Consider the following 25,909-nt stretch of genomic DNA (forward strand, 5'->3'; position numbering starts at 1 on the left):
GTCTACACATGTAACTTCATATGGACACCAGACTCTTTGTCTACACATGTAACTTCATATGGGAACCAGACTGTCTCTGTCTACACATGTAACTTCATATGGACACCAGACTGTCTCTGTCTACACATGTAACTTCATATGGACACCAGACTCTTTGTCTACACACGTAACTTCATGTGGACACCAGACTAACTCCATTCATTTTACCGGTGGTATTGAGAACAGATAAACCCACCGTGTCTTAAGAAGCTCAAGCTTGTTGTTTTATTGTTCATTATATCTCTTTTTCCTCACAGCGGCACTCATACGCTACTAGCGTATATATCATATAGATACACTACAGCAACAGGATACGGCGGTTGTGCTGTCTGGCAAAACGGTCCACAAATACATCAAGATCCAGAGCCTTGGCCCTTCTGGACTCTATGCTCAGGACACCAAGATCACTGAGTCTCTCATCACTAGTCAGGTCAACATTCACAAGGCCGCAGGGCCAGACGGATTACCAGGCGTGTTACTCCGAGCATGTGCTGACCAACTGGCAAGTGTCTTCACTGACATTTTCAACATGTCCCTGACTGAGTCTGTAATACCAACATGTTTCAAGCAGACCACCATAGTCCCCGTGCCCAAGAACTCTAAGATAACCTGCCTAAATGACTACCGACCCGTGGCACTGACGTCTGTAGCCATGAAGTGCTTTGAAAGACTGGTCATGGCTCACATCAACAGCATAATCCCAGAAACCCTAGACCCACTCCAATTTGCATACCGCCCCAACAGATCCACAGATGATGCAATCTCTATCGCACTCACACCGCCCTTTCCCACCTGGACAAGAGGAACACCTACGTGAGAATGCTATTCATTGACTACAGCTCAGCATTCAACACCATAGTGCCCTCAAAGCTCATCACTAAGCTAAGGATCCTGGGGACTAAACACCTCCCTCGCAACTGGATCCTGGACTTCTGACGGGCCCCAGGTGGTGGGTAGTGGCAGCAAATCTGCCACACTGATCCTCACACAAGGGCCCTCAGGGTGCGTGCTCAGTCCCCTCTGTACTCTCTGTTCACCCATGACTGCATGGCCAGGCACCGACTCCAACACCATCATTAAGTTTGCCACGACACAACAGTGGTAGGCCTGATCACCGACAACGATGAGACAGCCTATAGGGAGGAGGTCAGAGATCTGGCCGTGTGGTGCCAGGACAACAACCTCTCCCTCAACGTGACCAAGACAAAGGAGATGATTGTGGACTACAGGAAAAAAAAGAGGACTGAGCACGCCCCCATTCTCATCGGCCGGGGCTGTAGTGGAACAGGTTGAAAGCTTCCAGTTCCTTGGTGTCCACATCACCAACGAACTATCATGGTCCAAACACACCAAGACAGTCGTGGAAGAGGGCACGACAAAGCCTATCCCCCTCAGGAGACTAAAAAGATTTGGCATGGGTCCTCAGATCCTCAAAAATTCTACAGCTGCACCATCGAGAGCATCCTGACTGGTTGCATCACCGCCTGGTATGGCAACTGCTTGGCCTCTGAGCTCTAGAGAGGGTAGTGCGACTACCTCACTGGGCAAAGCTCCCTGCCATCCAGGACCTCTATACCAGGCGGTGTCAGAGGAAGGCCCTCAAAATTGTCAAAGACTCCAGTCACCCTAGTCATAGACTGTTCTCTCTGCTACCGCAACGGCAAGATGCCCGGAGTGTAAGTCTAGGTCCAAAAGACTTCTCAACAGCTTCTACCCCAAGGCCATAAGACTCCTGAACAGCTAATCATGGCTACCCGACTATTTGCACTGCCCCCCACCCCATCCCTTTTACTGCTGCTACTCTGTTAAGTATTTATGCATAGTCACTTTAACTCTACCCAACATGTACATATTACCTCAACTAGCCGGTGCCCCGCGCACATTGACTATACTGGGTACCCCCTGTATATATAGCCTCCCCTACTGTCACTTTATTCTATTGTATATAGCCTCCCTACTGTCACTTTATTTTTACTTTGCTCTTTTTTTCTCAACACTTTTTGTTGTTGTGGTTTATTCTTACTTTTTTGTTTAAAATAAATGCACTGTTGGTTAAGGGCTGTAAGTAAGCATTTCACTGTAATGTCTGCACCTGTTGTATTCGGCGCATGTGACCAATAAAATTTGATTTGATTTGATTAGTGGTGGACCGCAGGAAGGTTTTTATCAGTTTCAGTGTGGAGAAACTGCGTTCGCGTTCGCAGATGGCAGGATACAGTTTTTGGGTGCGCCACTCTAATTTACCCGTGTAGAACGTTGCCGTGTAGAGCGTTGCATTAGTTCCGCTTTTGGCGCTCGCGTGTAAAATAGTTATACATTCATAATTTTTTATTTGGTCAGCACGGGGGGGCCACAGGGGTGGCCAGGGACATTTCCAGGGAGGCACGGGCCTCCCCCGGCCTCCGTGTAAAACCGCCACTGGATATAGACATATGTAACCAGCCTCAAACAGACCTCATGGGGCACTGCTGGATTTGGGGAGCCTATAATTCCAGTTTTTGCTTCCAGTGTATTTCCTTATAGTGACATTACTATACAATATCGACATTTCAGCCCAGTCCCTGACATTTGGTCAGCCAATGCTAAAGTATTATTACCTTTCCCTCTACAATTGTTGAACATGCAAGTTATTGACATAATTCTAATGTTTTTACAAAAAACCATGGCAATCAACCAGACCATTCTTCATTACCATGATCTGAGATTTAATATTTAATGTTGTTTCTCCTCTATCTCCCTCTAGACTTATAAACACACTGAAGGAAAGCAGGTGGGATAGAACACACCTCATGCGTGGGCTCAGAGAGGGTCCGAGGCCGTACGGATCATCTGACTAACATGGGTGTTCTCCAGCTCCACAACCCCACCCTTCCCGCCACGCTCCTGCAGAGGGCCAATCATATGCGTCTGTCAGGAACGCTGTGTGACGTCATCATCACGGTGGACGGCCAGGAGTTCCCGGCCCACCGCACCGTCCTGGCCTGCACCAGCAAGATGTTTGAGATCTTATTCCACCGCAGCAGCCTGCGCTACGCTCTCGACTTCCTCTCCCCTAAGACCTTCCAGCAGATCCTGGACTACGCCTACACAGCCTCCCTGCAGGCCACGGCCGAGGACCTGGATGACCTGCTGTACGCCGCTGAGATCCTGGAGATAGAGTACCTGGAGGAGCAGTGCCTCAAGGTCCTGGAGACCATCCAGTCAGAGGAGAAGCAGGACCACCTGAGTCTGAGTGGGAGGAATCACGTGTCTGGAGAGAGCGAACATGGCAGGGCAAGGCACTGGAGGAACATGCTAATCTCCAAGAAGCATTCCATGCAGGAGGGTGGTATCAACCCCACTGCCCTGCACCACCTGGCACTGTACCACATGACTGACAGGAGTCCCTCTGGGCCAGGGGGACTACCTATGGGGCTCCCTGTAGCCAGCCACACACAAGATGGAGGGGTTAGTCTGGAGGGCCAAGGTCAGTCTCTACTGCAGTACAGCCTCAATGGAGCCCAGGACCCCTCCCTGCCTCTGGCTAAGAGGATAAAGACAGAGGACAATAACATGCAGGTGGATGAAGCCAATGGCTACGAGGGCCGGTCCTCCAGCGGAGGGGAGGGGGGCTGTGAGTCGGACCAGCCCAGAGATGAGGGCCCGGGGACCCCCCAAAGAGGCAGTGTCATCACCTCTGCTAGAGAGCAGCACTCGGGCCAAGAGGAGGGGGGCATAGTGGGGAACAACTCTCCTCTGGACAGTTTCCCTGGGCTGGCTGAGAAACACCTGGCCTCCCTCTACTCCTCCATGCCCTCCAACCACATAGGGGAGGGGGGGCTGCCTATGACCATGTCGGTGGCCCCTTCCCTGGCCATGTCCCTGGACCTGAGGGCCTATGGGGGGCTGCTGCCCCAGGGCCTGCTCCACAGGGAGATCCTCAGCAGGCTGGGCCAGTTTGCAGCAGGGATGAGGCGGGAGGGCCAGAGTCAGACTCAGAGCAGTGGGGACTGTGGTCTCCAGCTTCACGACAGAGAGGACATGGAGCAACACAGGTAGAGTACAGAGTACAGCTGGCTGCATACACCACTCACTGTTATATCTGTAGGGCGTCTTTACGCATTATGGATCTCTAGGTATGATTGAAGGAGGTATTTTGTTAGAGAGTGCCAGCAGGTAAATGTAGTTGAATGTGGAATGAGTGAAACAGCATTTATTTTTGCAGAATGCAGATTATTGTCTGCCAAAGATGTAAATGTAAATGTAAAATTATTATAATGCTGTGATCATTTAGTAAATGCTGTTATTCAAAGTAAATTGCAATTCAATTATGTCACTCCTTCACCCACAAAGTGTTCTGTCGGTTCGCTATACACTAGGACAGGGTTCTTCAATTCCGGTCCTGGAGGGCCGAAACACCTCTGTTTTTCATCCTCTCCTTCTAATCAGGGGCTAATTCAGACCTGGGACACCAGGTGAGTGCAATTAACTACCAGGTAGAAATAAAAAACAGAAGTGTTTCGGCCCTCCAGGACCGGAATTGAAGAACCCTGCACTAGGAGGTCTGTGAGAGACAGACAGGGATGTGGAGTGTGTATGTGTGTGTGGTGAGTCTGGAGTCTTCATGCTAAATGGTTAATTGTTTTGTTAGGGTGTGAAGGAAGAGATAGATTGTAGTGCACAACTTCTAATTTAAAGGTTGGCTATTTTTTTTTGTCTTCATTAACTTTTAACACATTAAAAGACTTCAAAGGAAAGAGCCTGGAGCAACAATATGAAATCTTTTAATTTGTTTAAAAAGACACCTGCTCTTATTCCTGAATAGAGGGACTTCATAAGAGGTATGAAATAGGTCTTTGTTAGCCGCTTAGCAGACATGGTGTGGCATAATGAAGCTGCTTACAAAGTTGCAAAACATTTCACAATTCTGTATGATTATTTTTTATTAGATGGTTTAACTGCTGCCTCATGACTTGGTGGGTTTAAAGAGGTTGGTGGGTTTGGACTAGAGGTTGGTGGGTTTAAAGAGGTTGGTGGATTTAGACTAGAGGTTGATGGGTTAAAGAGGTTGGTGGGTTTAAAGAGGTTGGTGGGTTTAAAGAGATTGGTGGGTTTAAACTAGATGTTGGTGGGTTTAGACTAGAAGTTTGTGAGTTTAAAGAGGTTGGTGGGTTTAAAGAGGTTGGTGGGTTTAAAGAGGTTGTTGGGTTTAAACTAGAGGTTGGTGGGTTTATAGAGGTTAGTGGGTTTAAACTAGATGTTGGTTGGTTTAAAGAGGTTGGTAGGTTTAAAGAGGTTGGTGGGTTTAGACTACAGGTTGATGGGTTTAGACTAGAGGTTGGTAGGTTTAAAGAGGTTGGTGGGTTTAGACTACAGGTTGATGGGTTTAGACTAGAGGTTGGTAGGTTTAAAGAGGTTGGTGGGTTTAAACTAGAGGTTGGTTGGTTTAAAGAGGTTGGTGGGTTTAAAGAGGTTGGTGGGTTTAAAGAAGGGGGGGGGGGTCTCCTATGACTTTTGTAAGATTAATGTAAACTCTTGAGTCACATTACAAAAGCTACAGACATGTCCACAGGTCCCATAACTAAATCAAATCAACCAAGCCATCATCAGTATCAGAACACCAACCTCTACCCTTTCTCCTCCCACGCAGATGGCTGACATTTCAGGCCTGTGCCATTCCAGTGTTTGAAAGAGCCTGGTGACACAGAACACTCAGCAGGGTGTTAGCTAGCCAATGTTCAGTCATGGAGATAGGCAGAGGTTTGAAGGTTGGAGGAGTCAGTCCTTCTGGTGACTGCTGATGTTGTAATGAAGCTAGTCCATGTCAGGAGACAGGTCACTGAGCATCATCCACCTCAGTCACATTGACATTTCTGAGTGGAGAGAACAGGGAGAGAGAAGTTTGTTAGGGCATAGCACACTTTTTCAGAACTTTAACTTCAAGCTTTGATTAAGTGAATTATCTAAAGGAGAAAGCTAGGAATTGTATGAGGTGTCTTTGGTTTATAGTGGATCTGTTCTCTAGTTTTCTGTTAAAAATCCTCGTTTTCTATTGTATTTTGATGTAGCGGGTGTTCTTGATTTAATTGAAGAGAGTTTTGTTGACATAATATTTTATTGGTACTATATATTAGATCACCTGTTCTTTGACTGTGGTTTGTTTATAACTGTCTAGAGGACTGCTGTCTGGCCATTGTGCTGCAGAGGGGAGTATTAGGATAACAGTGCAGATGATGCCTGGCATGGCTGGACGTGTGATATGATATGATGGGGTTTGCTGCAGGTAGAGCGGCGAGTCAGTTTTTTCATTTTGTACGAGAGGATTGGCTGTCTGGATTTGCATGTGTGTGCGTGGGTGTTTGTGTTTGTGTCTGTATGTGTATGTGAGTGATTGTGTCTGAATGTGTGCGTGGGTGTTTGTGTTTGTGTCTGTATGTGTATGTGAGTGTTTGTGTCTGAATGTGTACGTGGGTGTTTGTGTTTGTGTCTGTATGTGTATGTGAGTGATTGTGTCTGAATGTGTACGTGGGTGTTTGTGTTTGTGTCTGTATGTGTATGTGGGTGTTTGTGTCTGAATGTGTACGTGGGTGTTTGTGTTTGTGTTTGTGTCTGTATGTGTATGTGGGTGTTTATGTTTGTGTCTGTGTCTGTATGTGTACATGGGTGTTTGTGTTTGTGTCTGTGTCTGTATGTGTACATGGGTGTTTGTGTTTGTGTCTGTGTCTGTATGTGTACGTGGGTGTTTGTGTCTGTATGTGTACGTGGGTGTTTGTTTCTGTGTCTGTATGTGTATGTGGGTGTTTGTGTCTGTGTCTGTATGTGTACATGGGTGTTTGTGTTTGTGTCTGTATGTGTACGTCAGTGTTTGTGTTTGTGTCTGAATGTGTACGTGGGTGTTTGTGTTTGTGTCTGTGTCTGTATGTGTACATGGGTGTTTGTGTTTGTGTCTGTATGTGTACGTGGGTGTTTGTTTCTGTGTCTGTATGTGTATGTGGGTATTTGTGTCTGTGTCTGTATGTGTACGTGGGTGTTTGTGTTTGTGTCTGTATGTGTACGTCAGTGTTTGTATTTGTGTCTGAATGTGTACGTGGGTGTTTGTGTCTGTGTCTGTATGTGTATGTGAATGTTTGTGTCTGAATGTGTACGTGGGTGTTTGTGTATGTATGTGTATGTGTATGTGAGTGTTTGTGTCTGAATGTGTACGTGGGTGTTTGTGTTTGTGTCTGTATGTGTATGTGGGTGTTTATGTTTGTGTCTGTGTCTGTATGTGTACATGGGTGTTTGTGTTTGTGTCTGTGTCTGTATGTGTACATGGGTGTTTGTGTCTGTGTCTGTATGTGTACGTGGGTGTTTGTGTTTGTGTCTGTGTCTGTATGTGTACGTGGGTGTTTGTATCTGTATGTGTACGTGGGTGTTTGTTTCTGTGTCTGTATGTGTATGTGGGTGTTTGTGTCTGTGTCTGTATGTGTACGTGGGTGTTTTTGTTTGTGTCTGTATGTGTACGTCGGTGTTTGTGTTTGTGTCTGTGTCTGAATGTGTACGTGGGTGTTTGTGTCTGTGTCTGTATGTGTATGTGAGTGTTTGTGTCTGAATGTGTACGTGGGTGTTTGTGTCTGTGTCTGTATGTGTATGTGATTGTTTGTATCTGTATGTGTACGTGGGTGTTTGTGTTTGTGTCTGTGTCTGTATGTGTACATGGGTGTTTGTGTTTGTGTCTGTGTCTGTATGTGTACGTGGGTGTTTGTTTCTGTGTCTGTATGTGTATGTGGGTGTTTGTGTCTTTGTCTGTATGTGTATGTGGGTGTTTGTGGCTGTGTCTGTATGTGTACATGGGTGTTTGTGTCTGTGTCTGTATGTGTACGTGGGTGTTTGTGTCTGTGTCTGTATGTGTACGTGGGTGTTTGTATCTGTATGTGTACGTGGGTGTTTGTTTCTGTGTCTGTATGTGTATGTGGGTGTTTGTGTCTGTGTCTGTATGTGTACGTGGGTGTTTTTGTTTGTGTCTGTATGTGTACGTCGGTGTTTGTGTTTGTGTCTGTGTCTGAATGTGTACGTGGGTGTTTGTGTCTGTGTCTGTATGTGTATGTGAGTGTTTGTGTCTGAATGTGTACGTGGGTGTTTGTGTCTGTGTCTGTATGTGTATGTGATTGTTTGTATCTGTATGTGTACGTGGGTGTTTGTGTTTGTGTCTGTGTCTGTATGTGTACATGGGTGTTTGTGTTTGTGTCTGTGTCTGTATGTGTACGTGGGTGTTTGTTTCTGTGTCTGTATGTGTATGTGGGTGTTTGTGTCTTTGTCTGTATGTGTATGTGGGTGTTTGTGGCTGTGTCTGTATGTGTACGTGAGTGTTTGTGTTTGTGTCTGTGTTTGTATGTGTACATGGGTGGTTGTGTTTGTGTCTGTGTCTGTGTCTGTATGTGTACATGGGTATTTGTGTTTGTGTTTGTGTCTGTGTCTGTATGTGTACGTGGGTGTTTGTGTCTGTATGTGTACGTGGGTGTTTGTGTCTGTGTCTGTGTCTGAGTCTGTATGTGTACGTGGGTGTTTGTGTTTGTGTCTGTGTTTGTATGTGTACATGGGTGGTTGTGTTTGTGTCTGTGTCTGTGTCTGTATGTGTACATGGGTATTTGTGTTTGTGTTTGTGTCTGTGTCTGTATGTGTACGTGGGTGTTTGTGTTTGTGTCTGTGTCTGTATGTGTATGTGAGTATTTGTGTTTGTGTATTTGTGTCTGTGTCTGTATGTGTACGTGGGTGTTTGTGTTTGTGTCTGTGTCTGTATGTGTATGTGGGTGTTTGTTTGTGTATTTGTGTCTGTGTCTGTATGTGTACGTGGGTGTTTGTGTTTGTGTCTCTGTCTGTATGTGTACGTGGGTGTTTGTTTCTGTGTCTATATGTGTACTTGGGTGTTTGTGTTTGTGTCTGTGTCTGTATGTGTATGTGGGTGTTTGTGTTTGTGTCTGAATGTGTACGTGGGTGTTTGTGTTTGTGTCTGTATGTGTACGTGGGTGTTTGTGTCTGTGTCTGTATGTGTATGTGGGTGTTTGTGTTTGTGTCTGTGTCTGTATGTGAACATGGGTGTTTTTGTTTGTGTCTATATGTGTACGTGAGTGTTTGTGTCTGTATGTGTACGTGGGTGTTTGTGTTTGTGTCTATATGTGTACGTGAGTGTTTGTGTCTGTATGTGTATGTGGGTGTTTGTGTTTGTGTATTTGTGTCTGTGTCTGTATGTGTACGTGGTTGTTTGTGTTTGTGTCTGTGTCTGTATGTGTACGTGGGTATTTGTTTCTGTGTCTGTATGTGTACATGGGTGTTTGTGTCTGTATGTGTACGTGGGTGTTTGTGTCTGTCTGTTTCTGTATGTGTACGTGGGTGTTTGTGTTTGTGTCTGTGTGTGTACGTGTGGTGTTTGTGTCTGTGTCTGTGTGTGTATGTGGGTGTTTAATGTTTGTGTCTGTGTCTGTATGTGTACGTGGGTGTTTGTGTCTGTCTGTATGTGTACATGGGTGTTTGTGTCTGTCTGTGTACGTGGGTGTTTGTGTCTGTGTCTGTATGTGTACGTGGGTGTTTGTGTTTGTGTCTGTGTCTGTATGTTTACGTGGGTGTTTGTGTCTGTATGTGTTTGTGTTTGTGTCTGTGTCTGTATGTGTACGTGGGTATCAGCACGTTTATTTGTATTGTGCTTTCTAAAATGATCCCTGATATTTCTATTGTCTGTTCTCCTTTTGCATTGGTACAGTGTGATACTGTGTGACTCACGACTCTTAGAGACCGCTCTACTCTAATGATGCAGCAGTACACAGAGAGGGTTGCTTTCATGATGGAATGAAACATGCTTTTCTCTACAAGGACAATGATACCTCTACCTTTTGAAAACCCTTCAGAAAAAGGCACCAAAACATTTTAGAGCCCAATGTCTGCTATTTTTGAGACCTCAGTCATTGGTTCATCCCAGTCCTTTCTTCTCTGTCCTCACAGGAAGTTGCACAGTGGAGGAGAGAAGGGACACGGCTGTGAGTTCTGTGGCAAACGCTTCATGGACAGTGTACGGCTCAGGATGCACATGCTCTCTCATTCAGGTAACACTGCCATATGATGACAATAATAGAGTCCATTCCATTTACAATACACATAATAAGGATGTACTGTTTTCACATGCACCTGTTCATTATGTCACACGTATATTAGTTGAGTGAGGAACATGAGATATGTGTTAAAGGATCCCTAGGAAAGAGGCTTCCTCTTCCTGTCTGTCTCCTGTCTGTGACTGTCTCTGCATGTGTCAGTTCTTCAGGGTCTCTGTCTTCTCTTTGTCTTCTCTCTGTTGTATCTGTGTGTGTGTGTGTGTTTATGTGTGTTTTTGGAGAGTCTGTCTGGCTCCTCGCCAGCTCTGTCCCTCTGAGTGATGACATCATCAGCTGCCGGCAGGCCTGGGTGTTCTGCCAGTGTTCCGAAGCGTGTGTGATGGCTCGCTCGCAGATGTGTGTCCAGGAACACACTGTACCCAAACGCCGACTTAATCAGACCTGACTGCTCTCCCAGCCACTTTATCCAAAATAGAGCAGGAGAAGGGGAGTGGAGTAGGCGGAGAGAGGGCCTAAAAATGAAAATAAAATATAAACAGAAACCCCACTCTGATGTTAGGAAGAATAGACACAAGGCTGCTATATCTCCCTGGCTTTCCTCTCCTCTGATCTCTGTAAAAGTGTTAGGAGATGACAGACGGCTGACAGATGAGAGGTTCCCTTTTTCCAAACTGTGTTCATAAACTACCTGACCTCGTCACAGTAGACACATTTTAAATCCAGGTGTAGACGCAATGATGAGTTTGGAATTCAATGTTCGGAACTCTGTGATCGGAACACAATAGCTGCATCAGGTCTAGACACATTCTGCTAGTGGCTACTATCTTTACTCATCCTGTCTGCATCGGTATGACCTGATGAGACATACGGGCTATAGTGTGTGTAATATAGGCCTGTTAGACATCATTTAGATACTTTGATCTTTCATTACAAAATATATTTCTGAAACTTTCTTTCATCTGATTTGTATTCACACACCAAATATATAGCCTCTGTATTGCACAAAAAAAGAGAGTTTGATCTTATTTCATTGTGTGTTGCTGTATAGCCCATAGCAGCCTTTAGATCCTCTGTTGGTTGCTAAGGAGCCAGTGCTCCACAGCTCTAATGGGCTGATTTGGTATTCAGCTCGATGCTGGTTCGTATTTTGGTATGCCAGACAAAGTGTTTTGATGGAGGACTATTGCAGCTGCGTCTGGAGACAGTTTGATGGTTTATGGATGAGAACACACTCCATGCCTTTGACTGCACAAGACAATGCACTATGTTCTCTTCCTCCCTAATCACACACAATCTCCCAACAGCACAACATAACACACTGGACACACTGTCACAGAACATAACAAACTGGACACACTGTCACAGAACATAACACACTGGACACACTGTCACAGAACATAACACACTGGACACACTGTCACAGAACATAACACACTGGACACACTGTCACAGAACATAACAAACTGGACACACTGTCACAGAACATAACACACTGGACACACTGTCACAGAACATAACAAACTGGACACACTGTCACAGAACATAACAAACTGGACACACTGTCACAGAACATAACACATTGGACACACTGTCACAGAACATAACAAACTGGACACACTGTCACAGAACATAACAAACTGGACATACTGTCACAGAACATAACACATTAGACACACTGTCACAGAACATAACAAACTGGACACACTGTCACAGAACATAACACAGCACACAACATAGAATTTACCGTCCTTAAAATACTTATCTCAGCCAAGGACAGCCCTGCAGTACATCACAATACATCTAGGTAAAGGCTACATAGTATGCTGAAATGTTTTGTTTTCACAAAAATGTTAAAGGATCTGAAATGAGGTGAAATCTGTGGATGAGGTGGTTGTATCTAGCTACAGCATTGGGACTAGTGGTGCAGCTGTACAGGGAGGTGGGGAGAGTTGAAAGAGAACTACATTTAGGCTGTAGCGCTCCCAGTTTCCAAAGCTTGTGGGCGTTTTAATGAGTCATTTTAACTTCATTTAAAGCCAGCTGAGCAGAAAATAGATCAGTGAATGAGCCCTGGGCCAGTATGGATCTGAAACCGATTTACATCTCACCGAGAGCCAGCCCACATCCATGTGTGTGTGTGTGTGTGTGTGTGTGTGTGTGTGTGTGTGTGTGTGTGTGTGTGAGTATGCATGTATTTGCCCACACCCACATGTGTGTGCAGAATCACCATTTGTCAGAGCAACTGGCATCTCCTATAGCTGAGTGGTGTTAGTGCCCTTGTCTTCTCTGATCTCTTCATAGGAAAAGACAAGGGCATTCTAAAGGTGAGCAGGGTGCTGTGTGTTACTGACGGAGAAGAGTAGGGAGTGTTTTCTCTGGACTGTTTCTGATAAAGGCATGTGCCGCGGGCTCAGAGCAGAGCGTCTGCTGTGCACAGAACACCCAGTCCTTTTGTGGCAACTCAGGCAGACAGGCTGCACACTGTTCAGAGCATGATAACAGGGTAAATACTACTCTTCAGCTCAGCTCCTCACTGTGAAAGAGAGAAGCCACGGAACACTGTCTGGTGCCTTTGTTTGGCCAGAGTTGTGTTTTTTCCACTGGGTTCTGTTCTTTTGTACTGTGTGTGACTCCTTGTGTAACTGTAAACAACCAAAAATGTTCACAGAAGAGGATGGGTACTTAGGGACTTTTAAATAGAGCGTTGCATTGGCTCAAGGTTTGATATGGATTTTAATCCAACAACTTTCTCACCTATAAGAAATGTGGTTTGATTCGGAAATAAAAGTGCAGCTTTTATAGCCATCTGAGATTCAGAGTTGCTGATCGTTTTCTCATACTGTATACTTGAATGTTTACATCTCACAAAATAATATACACAATATGTTGAGTGTTTGATGATGACACATGACTGTGGTTTCCCCCTGCAGCTGGAGCTGAGGCCCTGGTGTGTGATCAATGTGGAGCTACATTCTCTGCTGAAGACGCTCTGGAGGCCCACAGACAGACACACACAGGTACTGTCTGACACACACACACACACACACACACACACACACACACACACACACAGGTAAGGCCCACAGACAAACATAGCTCACGGTTGAAAACGTACAAGTACCCAATGACTCACAGACACTCATTCATTGCCCTTAAACAAGGAGGCTACAATTGACAGGACACTGTTTGAGGTCCGCATATGTAACATACTCTCTTGCAGCTTATTCAAAAAACGTTTCATAAATCTATGTCTATGGGGATTAACATCCTTGTCATTGTGCTGGCAGGGTTAAACTGTCCCTGTCATGTTGCTCCATAATTTATCAGTGGCTAGCGAGGACGGGAAGGCCCTCTCAGATATCACCCACTAATATCTCCTGGCATCCCATGTGGGTGCATGCCTATTTACCACTGTGCTGGCAAGCCTGACACACCAGGCAAGCCTAGGCCACACTGCAAGTACATGACATTGTCATAGATATGCCATGCATCTAGGCTATGTGCGTGAGGAGCCGAGAGGGTATTTACTCTATTGCTCCAACTCACGTCAACAACTTGGATCAACACATTTTGTTTGGGAATGATCTCATGGTGATAGACTCTGAGTATTTATCCTCTCCAGCTCAGAAGATAATGGACATCAGTGCTTGGGAACTATTCTGAAACCCAATGGTTCTAATTAGCTAGACGCTCGTCTAATCAGCTGACTGAGTATCTCGTATTGAAGTTATACAAATGAAGTTGAAATCAAAGCTGCGTGTATTTGTCATCCTTCCAAACATTCAGACCCTCTCCCCGTGCCTGAATCCCAGTCATTACAGTATCTAAATTAAACTCTATTTTTAATCATCTTAATCAAACCCTACAGTCGATCCACGCTGAGTGTCTGAATCCACACCTTTGCTGCTACTGTCAGAGAAAGCTGATAACCCGCTCCGAAGTGTTGGCATGTAACTGTAACTCCAGGTGCCACACACAGTATGAATAGTTAATGCCTGGAGACAGGGAGGGGTGTTAACGATGCCCAAAGTTTCTACCTCCTCTCCCTCAGGTTGTAAACATCCATCCAGGGCTCAGTTTTTGGCTTGGCAGCGTATCTAGTGCAGGGTACAAGAGGGCATTACTCACTCATTTTGTCATGATCTCAGCTTGGTCTAGTGTGACACATGACCCTCTTACTGCTACATTGTACTCAGGCTGTACATTGTACTCAGGCTGTGCTCTGACCGGAATAGTATGATTTTTTGGAGCTGTTTGGTGGTTCTAGGGAATTCAGCTACTGTACACATTCTCTTTTAGAATATACATTCACTGTACAGTATAAACCTTCAAATGTTTTTATACTTTCAACACAAGCAAAAAAGTGTGATGGTCTTCTGCACTCAAAAAGATGTTGCATAAAGCTTTATTTATTTTATTTTTTAAATATATACAGTTCATTCTGAAAGTATTCAGACCCTTGATTTTTTCCACATATTGTTATGTTACAGCCTTATTCTAAAATTGATTAAATCGTTTTTTTCCTCATCAATCTACACATAATGCCCCATAATGACAAAGCAAAAACAGGTTTTTAGAAATTTTTGCAAATGTAAAAAAAAGAAAAGAAGGAAATGTCACATTTACATAAGTATTCAGACCCTTTACTCAGTACTTTGTTGAAGCACCTTTTTGCAGCGATTACAGCCTTGAGTCTTCTTGGGTATGACGCTACACCTGTATTTGGGGAGTTTCTCCCATTCTTCTCTGCAGATCCTCTCAAGCTCTGTCAGGTTGGATGGGGAATGCCAAGCGTCACATATGGAGGAAACCTGGCACCATCCCTACGGTGAAGCATGGTAGTGGCAGCATCATGCTGTGGGGAACTTTTTCAGCGGCAGGGTCTGGGAAACTAGTCAGGATCGAGAGAAAGATGAACGGCGCAAAGTACAGAGAAATCCTTGATGAAAACCTTCTCCAAAGCACTCAGGACCTCAGACTGGGGCGAAGGTTCACCTTCCAACAGGACAACAACCCTAAGCACACAGCCAAGACAACGCAGGAGTGGCTTCGGGACAAGTCTCTGAATGTCCTTGAGTGGCCCAGCCAGAGCCCGGACTTGAACCCGATCAAACATCTCTGGAGAGACCTGAAAATAGCTGTGCAGCAATGCTCCCCATCCAACCTGACAGAGCTTGAGAGGATCTGCAGAGAAGAATGGGAGAAACTCCCCAAATACAGGTGTGCCAAGCTTGTTGCGTCATACCCAAGAAGACTCAAGGCTGTAATTGCTGCCAAAGGTACTTCAACAAAGTACTGAGTAAAGGGTCTGAATACTTATGTAAATGTGATATTTCCGTTTTTTATTTTTAATAAATTTGCAAAAATTACAAGAAAATACGTTTTGCTTTGTCATAATGGGGTATTGTGTTTAAAAAAAAACTATTTCATCAATTTCAGAATAAGGCTGTAGCATAACAAAATGTGGAAAAAGTCAAGGGGTGTGAATAGTTTCCGAATGCACTGTATATTCTTCTTACTGCATCAGGATAGCATACACAGACATTTAGGCTTATTTGCCTTCTTCACACTGAAGAAGGATTCACGGGTTTAACGCACCAACCAAACTTTTGGGAGAGCGCTATGGTCCTCTTTTGATTATACTTTCAACACATCTTAGGTTTATAACCTTTGAGATCACTGGCTGAATGAATCTTGTTACCATGGCTTTGTATATCGCCATGTGACAGTAGGCCAGTAAGCCAAACAGGTTTCCTCTTGGCACATTATCACAGGTCAGACCTTAGCAGCTGTAGCCCTTTCGTTTACTGATCCAGCCTCCTCAAGAAGGAAAACACCCCTACTTAACAAAGACCTTGTTGGCTCTCATATTGATCACACTACAGGGACTGCACTGCAGAGCCTAGCTTATTTCCAGTGAGTGAGAGTGTGTTTTGGCAATGTGAATGTCAGAGGTGAGTGGCCATGGGTTGGCGTTATGGGAAGGGGGTGGGACCGTGTGGAAGGGGCTGGTTAGGGGGGAGTTCCTGAGGGCGTTGGTTGGGAGGGTTGGTGGCATTGGATGCAAGGACTCCCAGGAAAACAACATCATGTGCTGCTGTTTACTCAGTCCCCGCCACAGCCCCCTCTGTCACGATCTCCATCCGCTCTGCCTCTAACCTACTTGTGAGTGCCCAAAATAAAAAAATGGAACCGTCTCAAAACCTCTCAGCCAACAATGACTTTATTTCATCAGACCATGTTAACTAGGTTCTCTGTGGTATCATCTTGTTTGAGCAGTTTTGGAAAAACCCAGGAATTTGAGCAAATCATAGAGCGTAGAAATGGACTGGACATGGTGCAGAAGATAGTGGCTAACCATTCTGCCATCTCGTCTGCAGGAGAAGAGCCTGAGAGTGCTGTCTTTGTGTGTTCTTACAAACAGCTGCCCTTATCCTACACATTAACACTTCCTCTGCTGAATGTCTACAGTACACATAACCCCTATTATACAGAGAACACATCGTACTCCATCACACTTTATTGTACATTCAATACTGCCTAAGTGCATAATGAAATAGACCTAATTTAATTGAGCAATAATTATTGTGCAAGCTGCATTCACAATAATTAATATGCAATCGGTTGAAATGTATACCCCCTATTCCACTTATAAATAGCTAATCATTGGTACAGATCTTCAAGTACTGAGTCATACTGTACTCTACTTACCCCCTAGTCTATTTTGCTGGCCTCTAGCTATTTTGGGTTGTGTACACAGTACACACTGCCTAGTGCTACTCCACTCATTCAGGCCCTGCAGGCCTCTACTCTGTCTTTATGTATGATGAATGCTATTTGGAAAATGTGCAAAAAATGTTTGAATCCAAACTACAGATTGGAGACAGCGGGTGACCTCAATGAAACAGGCCATGGAAGATGGAATGGTGGTTAAACACGAGCAACGTATCTCTTGATGCGTTAATTATTGAGCTGTTTGTTCCTCACTCTGGTAGATTAGCGGTCTGCTGATCAGTGGCTGGCCTGCCTGGGGTCATCTGAGGTCCTGTATGGTTACTGTCTGTCTGTAGGCCTAGTCTGAACCCAGTGACCAAAATTGGTTGAAAGACATCTTTCTGATGTCTGTTCAACGTCTTTTCAATGTATTTTTAACCAAAAATACATATTTTCAACATTATTTTCTACATCTTGAGCTCATAGGGAAGGCACTAGGTTTTCCCCCTGCTGGTCTGATGCTCATTGCTTGATGTAATGTACATAGTGTATATGTGTAACTGGGTCACAGGAGCAGCTAGTGAGTGATAAATGCTGAGGTGAGCATATTAGTAGTTTTACTCATAGCACCTTCATGTTGAGCCAATCAGCAATCAGTTATAGCTCCTTTCAGTGAATCTGACTTCAATAAGCAAGCAAGCTCTTTGAAGAGTGTGGCATAGTACTTTCAACTCTTTCACCGATCTTAAGAAAATTAGTTTAGACTCTTTGATTTCATGGCTCAATATTTCCCAGAGCCACTGTGTAGGTTGAGCTAAACAGCTCTAAAACCATTCATATCTTATTTTGTATACTGGTTTAAAGGAGCAGTCCATGGTTGCTTTGTAGTGTAGTTATGGTGAGACCTGCACAGAAACGTGCTGTTAACACAGACCAATGAGATTAGATGGAGATCTGTGGTGAACTAAACCTAAAGATAGAGAATGTTGCAGAGATCTGTATAAACATAATGCAATCTCTTGTTCAATTTGCAGTGGGGTTACTGTGGGATTCTCAGGGTGGGAAAACTTTTGTTAGTCTTTAGAAAAGGAACAGGCTTTGCTTATTTGTGAATGGAGGGATTAGTTTGAATACTTCACCCCAAGGAGGGCCATGATCCAATCTGGTTGCCTAGAGACATGTTTTTGTCTGTTAAGCCACTTCCTCTGTGTTCCCTGCCTTAGTTGGACTATTGATTGGCTGTTAAATGCTCCCATGTCATGTTCTGATCTGATGACTGATCTGATAAATGGTTGACGTTTAATTAAACTACCAGGCTGATCTTCTCTTCCCTTCTCCTGGCTAGAAATTCTCCTGGCTCCTTTTTTTCAGATTGGAACATAGAATGAATGAACTCTGGAATGAGTTTAGCTCTGGGTACACTGTCTAAAGTTTACTGAGAGAAACTAAACTGAAGTTAAATAATCTTTCTCTGTGGAATGTCTGCAAGGCCCCTCCCCTGTGTGACTCAATAGAGAGGCACAATGCTCAGTCAGCCATCCAGCCTTTGAGGAATACCATTGATTACATGGTGTTTACCGCACTGAGGACCTAGGGTCAAGAGGTCAGAACACCAAATCCCATTCCCTTTGTCTGGTTAAGGGTGAGAAAGCAGGGGGCAGTGGGGGCAGTGGCATGCCTACTGGAGATCGTGTTTTCTCACAGAAGGGCTGCTCTGCACTAAGGAGCAAAGCTTTCTGGAAAAAGCTGCTGTGAAAGCAAGTGTTTTTGTGTGAAAGTTAACAGGGTGCACTGGTGCAGGTAGTCATCAAACTAATGTATATATATATATATATGCATACTGTATGTGCTGCACCTCTGTCTCTGTCACTTTTATCTACTGCTTTTATTTAAGGGACTATTTTCTTTCAATGAAGTTGAGTTGTTACTGGTAACTAGTGTATTATTCAAGGTGTTGTCACTGTGGATGTGGGACTGAGATCGTTATTAAGTGAGAGCTTTTGTTTTGACAGTTTCACATTCTTTTCATGGCAGTGGGATGCGGGGGTATTGACTGAGCATCTGAGTGTCTAGAAGCAGGAAATGACGAGCAGAACAAGAATGAATCCAGACTGTTTAATGGTTTAGTTCTCAAAATAGGCAGAACACAGACTTATGGGAATGGTCATTAAATGGACATTTTAAGAATGAAGGAATAAGAAGAATTGAGGAATGACAGCTCATGTCAAAATGTTGATACTGAGTGAGAAAATGTACTGAGGAAAACATTTCATTATACAGAAGTAACTAATTGTACTGTATCATTTGAGGCCCCCTACAGCATGTTGGAGGCTAGAAGGAGTAGAAGAGTAAAGAGCACTCCTCCTGCTGGCTGCATTGAGATTGATCGATGATTGTTCATGTAGTACCACAGGTCAAGCAGCACAGAATGGTTTCAGTAGTTCCTAAAGGTCTTTTTGCTTTTTAGAATACATCTCTATTTAGCCTAGACTTTTGGTGCATTCCAGTCAAGGGGTAGCTCTGCTTCTTTAGAAATAATCAGAAACGAAAGAAAGTAGATAGTCAGCTGGACAGTGAGACATAACAGAGAAACTTTCCTGTCTAGTCAGGGTTGGGGGCGGTACAGGGAATATCTTTTGTCCATCGGTAAAACATTGTGATCCGTGGGTGAGAAAAGCCCTGATCATTAGGCTACTACACAAAGGCTGGAAGAGTAGGAGTTGCATGAGGAGCCTATGACTAATGGACCTGGCCATTGAGGGGTCCGAACCACATTGTGTTTCTATTGTGACGATAGATGGCCACTGGAATAAAGCTAGTGAACAGGTGCAGTGCATTCCAGTAGGCTCTCTTTCTGCTGCATGGTGTGGAGTGGAGAACATCTCTCATCTTCTCTCTTCTTTGTTAATGAGTAGAAATAATGCTAAATTCTCTTAGTGCCGTTTAGGGCAAATCACAGCAAGCTCTACTTTAATTAAATCAAGTCCTATGATCAATATCTAATAACAAGAGAGAAAAGAAAAACAACACAGATGCATGTAGTCTTAGAAATATTCTGAATATTAGTGACACAATTCATCCTATAAATTAGGCCTAATGTAAGCTAAGCCTTTCATGTTGTGTATTCCCAGTCGTTTGTGAAGAGGACCACATGTAATGTGAGGCACTAAGATACTGACTGACTCACTCAGAGTAGGTTATGTAGTGGTTCAGTAAGTGAAGTGTATCTATGAATCATCATGACTAAAATAAAAGGACGATTTTGGAGAAATTTTGTCATGTGGATTGCAGGAAAAGGTCAACAATAGAGAGATAATATGATTTATTGCTGAAATTAAATGAATTATTGACTATAAATATCCTTGTCTGTTAACTTGATTGAACTCCAAACACTGTCTGAAAATCTCCTGTCTTAGTATGTGTGTGCTGTTTCTCTTTCCCTGCAATGCACTAATTCCAATTTAATTGCCAGTTGCCTCAAGGCACTTCAATAACAGTAACAAATGATTTGATTTAGTGGACCTCATCAGACTGAATGTTAAATGCAACTCAGCAACCCCACTTGAATTCCAATGAAACGCTTGCATAGCCTTCTGTTTGCTAATGATCCACCGCTGGAGATGTCTGATTGAATCCGAGTCGTGAGCAATGGGACCTGCTTTGTAAATTATCCTAAACCGAGCAGACACGGAAATAACGACCTCATAACCTAACATGGACCACCTCTCTGCAGGACTCATACATTATTATCAGTGGAATTGATTACCCGATGAACTGATGATTCAGTCCTACCTCACATTTGAATTTTCATGAGAAGGATAAGCAAAGGGGTCATTTGAATAGTGTTAAGAAAAAGTGAGAACCCTGTATATTGTGTGTGAGTATTTAATGGTGGTTCTTCACAGATCCTGTGTGAGTAAAACTAGCCTGTGTTTCCCTATCTGTATTCTGCTCCACTCTCAGCGCAACAGGAGAGCAGCCCCAAAGTGATGCCAGGTCACACACGGGATTAAAAGGATTGTGTTTTTCCTGCAGTCCTGCCTTTAATGGCTTGATATCGCTACTTAACATTCAGCACATAGCTCATAGTGTAGGCATCGTTCAGGGTGGAGCTGCTATCAGCCTCTCTCTGTGAACAGACACAGAGGACTCCAGAGGCTGCTGGAGCACAGGCTTGATGGGGATTGAGGAGAATAATTCCTATTTTATCATCCCATAAGGAGAAGGCATTGATTATGTGATTGACAGTTCTAGCATCCTGTGTATTATTTTTTTTTTTTTATCTCTAAAAGACAATGACTTCCAAGTCAACGTCAATCAGAAAAGTGTATAAAGTCAAACTGAATGTATTTCACGCCTGTCAGGGGGGTTAGTTTAGGTAGAAACACTTTGCTCTTTGAAAGAAGCATTCTCCTCAGAACACTCAGAGAGTCTCAGGCTCAGAGTTGAGTGACCCAGTTTCCCCACTGAGTGTATGTTTGGTCCTGAAATAACTGTGTCTGTGTCTCTGTGTGGTCTCCAGGGACAGACATGGCAGTGTTCTGTCTGCTGTGTGCCAAGCGGTTCCAGACCCAGAAGGCTCTGCAGCAGCACATGGAGGTTCATGCAGGGATGCACAGCTACGTCTGCAGCCACTGTGACCACCTCTTCCCCAGCCACACCACCCTCAAACGCCACCTGCGCTCACACACAGGTAAGGACTGCATCTGTGTCCATTGTCATCTTCGTCATCATCATCATCATCATCATCAATGTTTTCATCACCATCATAATCATCATCATCGTAATCATCATCATCACTGTCATATCTGTCAACATCATTGCCTACAATAACACACAATCCAAAGCTGCAATGAGATCAATTCCCATAAACCTCAAACCTTTAATCCTTAAATACCTTGAACTACTACTTCTCTCTTGGCACCAGACTGAAATAGCATAAGACCAGAGTTTTTCAATTACAGTCAGTTTCACTTATTTGATCATGTCTACATTCTCTTAACGTTAATAAACTCCGCAATGATTCACTTTCCTGTAGACAGTAATGCTCCGATATAGCCAGTGTTACGTTTGAGGCTATTTTATCATCCAGTTTATTTTGTAGGTTCTTAGACACAGTTTTTAGGTTCTTAGACACGCGATTCATGTCTGTCAGTTCTACTGCAGTTCTCCCCAAATGACAGAGCAAACCTAAATAAATATCTAAAGAACAGCAAATATCTGTGTTTTTCTCTGAGAGTTAGTCAGTGGTGCCCTAAGGGGGGGAGAGAGGGAGAGGGAGAGGGAGAGGGAGAGGGAGAGGGAGAGGGAGAGGGAGAGGGAGAGGGAGAGGGAGAGGGAGAGGGCGAGGGCGAGAGGGAGAGGGCGAGAGAGAGAGAGAGAGAGAGAGAGAGAGAGAGAGAGAGAGAGAGAGAGAGAGAGAGAGAGAGAGAGAGAGAGAGACCCCTTCTTCTGATCCACGTCTATATTGAACAAAAACATAATTGATGTGAAGCGGAGTTTGCCCATCGTTGTGTATCTTGTTTATATCACAGTCATCTTGGTAGTATCATGTGTAAATGTCATGTGTCTTGTAGCATGGGGGGCTTTGTGAAGCATCAGGCTATAATGAACAGTGCAGTGTATTCTCCCACTTGGCTGTTGCTGTGGACACTGAGCTAATGAGACACATAGGTCATTGCAGATGACTCAAAGCCACAGCCTCAGAGAGAAATGGATCAACTATGGAGAGCACCACCTGTCTGGAGGACTTCTATTAGCTGTTAGCAGGCAGCCGGATGGAGTGTCCTCACATGTCATAACATTATTGTATACAGTATATTATATTATTATTATTATTATTATTATTATTATTATTATATATATCTGAAAGCACATTCTTTTTTTTAGCCTGATATGCAAAAATGTTCTGTTTTTATTGACCTGTACAACTTTACATTTATCATATGCAAGTAGTACTCACGATAAAGTAACCCTTTGATACCATTTGTTTGCTGAATAGCGGAGGCCTACCTGAACTGTTAGATACTGTTTAGCATTATGACACCTGTAATGACGTGTATCCAACCTTTACCCAACCTGTGTCTAACCTGTGTCTCCAGGTGACCACCCGTTTGAGTGTGAGTTCTGTGGGAGCTGTTTCCGGGACGATGGCATGTTGAGGGGACACAAACGTATCCACACAGGAGAGAAGCCTTACGAGTGTAACGGCTGTGGTAAAAGGTTCAGCCTCAAGCACCAGCTGGAGACCCACTACCGCGTACACACAGGTTAGAGAGCAGTGTCTGGTCGTAATAACACAGACACAATCAAATCAGACCACAAATCAGAACAGTGCATGGTCATAATAACAACACACTCACATGTCAGATTGTTTTGTGTTCATGACAGCATACACATAGGTCAAACCAATGTGTGCCAGTACCACTGGTTTTAGCATATAGTCAAGGAAAGGTTTCACAAGTATGCTGTTGTATTCCTATAGGTGAGAAGCCATTTGAGTGCAAGATCTGTCACCAGCGATCCAGGGACTACTCTGCCATGATCAAGCACCTGCGTACCCACAACGGAGCGTCGCCCTACCAGTGTACCATCTGCCAGGACTTCTGCCCCAGCCTGGCAGCCATGCAGAAACACATGAAGAGCCACAGACCCGAGGATGTGCCCCCGGACTGGGGGATAGAGAAGACCTACCTGTACGTATGCTACGTCTGAGCAGGACTTAGACACTAAGACACACTATCCTATGTGTGGGCAGGTTTTTCATCTTATTGTTTCCTCTAAAGAAAAGTATGTTTCTCATTTCTGTGGTTTGATTGGTTTTATCACGAATTGCCGCAATGATCTGTCATTACATTAAACCTGCATATGTGTTGAAGGCTGAAAGACTACTGGTCAGGTTACCACAGCAGTGAAAGTGTTGCACTAGAAAGGATATTGAGTTCTATCTGCTGTGACTGTGATTGTGAGATGTAGAACCGAACTTCTCTGGTGGAATTGCAGTACTATACTACGTAGATTGATTGAGATAAACAAACATTTCCTCTCTTATTATTTCCTGTTATAGATTTTTTGGTGTGTTGTTTGTTTTCTGCATGTTTTACTTGAATGGCCTCCATGTGCTTTATTTAATTTGCGTCTTATTTTTCAGTGCGCATATTACGCATATGATTTCCCCTACCTGTCAGTTATTATTTCTGCTCATGCTGATTGACAAGCATTAAGGTGTAACAGGTTTTGCTATTTATGTCATGCATCGATTTTGTTTACGAAATAGGTTGGTTATTTTGACCCAACCTCAAGGTCGTTTATTTTGTTATTAGAATAAGCGCTACCTCTTCAATCTTCAACTTTTGCTCAGAGGCAATAGCACATCTTAGAACTGCTGTTTCTCATCCTGTTTTCATCCATCATCTGTAGCTTTAACTTCAAATGGCCTTTTATATTGGTCAAGCGGTTTTAAATCTTCTGAGAATTAATTCATGGAATTGATTCGTACGGTTGCCTGTTGGGTGGAAAAAAAAGATTTGAAAGTCTTCAAAGTGACTTTTATGTGTAGAATTTCTTATCAGTAGAAATATAGCAGTCTGTTAAATCACATAATTCGATTTTTCTCTAAGTGATGAAAAGAAAGAAAATGTGAATAAAAGTGTTGTCTTTTTTACTAAATGTGAAAAGATGATTCTGTAAAGTTAAATCACTAAAAGCAGGTTATCGTCAGTTGTAATGTCTGTTTCTGTAAATGTACAAAATGTAATTGTATCTTATTTCTAGAAGAGAGCCAAATGAGGGCTTCTCTGATTTAAAGATGTTGTATTTTTGTATTAGAGTGATTTGCAATTTGTTTACATTTGTTTTGATTTAAGAAACATATTTTCTTGTGTGTTTTGTAAGTCTCTGGAGTATGATTTGAGTAAGAGCCCTCCCTGTGCCTCTTTTATAAATGGAGAATAGATGTGCTGAATACATGTATAAAGTACATGTATGTTGTATTGATCGTTGTTGTTCCATGGTGTTTCTTTATTGTTAGTGAAGAACATATTTTCACTGCTATGCCATAGAAGACCCTATTGTCTAAACATTGTCATTTGAAACAAGATACTTCTAATGATTATGGTATTATGCCCCAGGTACCTCATGCCTCAAAGCAAAGTTTACGAGTGAGATTTTCTTTCAAAATGTTCTGTCATGTCAAAGTAACATTTGGATTGTGAATTTATCGAATGGGAATACATTTACAGAAAACACAGAATACATAGTGGTATTGTTAATAATCTTTATAAAGCTAGACGTTGGGCAAATATGGGTCTATCTAACACTATGGTCTTCTAGAACAAACAGCCAACACTCAGTGCCATGAAAACAATTAAAAGTACCAACTCATCTTCATTGTACTACTATCTATTATATACTGAACAAAAATATAAATGCAACATGCAACAATTTCAATGATTTTACTGAGTTACAGTTCATATAAGAAAATCTGTCAATTGAAATGAATTCATTAGGCCCTAATCTATGGATTTCACATGACTGGGCAGGGGCGCAGCCATGGGTGGGCCTGGGAGGGCATAGGCCCACCTACTTGGGAGCCAGGCCCAGCCAATCAAACGTTTTTCCCCATTGAAGGGCTTTATTACAGACAGAAATCCTCCTCAGTTTCATCAGCTGTCCGGGTGGCTGGTCTCAGACGATCACGCAGGTGAAGAAGCCAGATGTGGAGGTCCTGGGCTGGTGTGGTTACACGTGGTCTGCGGTTGTGAGGCCGGTTGGACGTACTGCCAAATTCTCTAAAACGATGTTGGAGGCGGCTTATGGTAGAGAAATTAACATCCATTTCTCTGGCAACAGCTCTGGTGGACATTCCTGCAGTCAGCATGCTAATTGCATGCTCCCTCAAAACTTGAGACATCTGCATTGTGTTGTGTGACAAAACTGCACATTTTAGAGTGGCCTTTTATTGTCCCTAGCCCAAGGTGCACCTGTGTAATGATCATGCTGTTTAATCAGCTTCTTGATAGGTCACACCTGTCAGGTGGATGGATTATCTTGGCAAATGAGAAATGTGTAAATAACAGGGATGTAAACAAATTTGT

The 25,909-nt window shown here is 43.5% G+C and overlaps 1 protein-coding gene across 1 annotated transcript; it reads left to right on the top strand.

The window, feature by feature from the left end:
* The first annotated feature begins 1,704 nt into the window (after positions 1–1,704).
* Positions 1,705–25,291, top strand: LOC121556796 (zinc finger and BTB domain-containing protein 16-A-like). Its single transcript, XM_045211371.1, has 7 exons — positions 1,705–1,715; positions 2,802–4,073; positions 9,994–10,094; positions 13,031–13,117; positions 21,337–21,507; positions 22,916–23,083; positions 23,299–25,291. Exons 1-7 carry the CDS (start codon positions 1,705–1,707, stop codon positions 23,526–23,528), a joined length of 2,040 nt encoding a protein of 679 aa, XP_045067306.1. The 3' UTR covers positions 23,529–25,291.
* Positions 25,292–25,909: the final 618 nt, after the last annotated feature.

Source organism: Coregonus clupeaformis, chromosome 5, assembly GCF_020615455.1.
Source record: "Coregonus clupeaformis isolate EN_2021a chromosome 5, ASM2061545v1, whole genome shotgun sequence".
Lineage (NCBI taxonomy): Eukaryota > Metazoa > Chordata > Actinopteri > Salmoniformes > Salmonidae > Coregonus > Coregonus clupeaformis.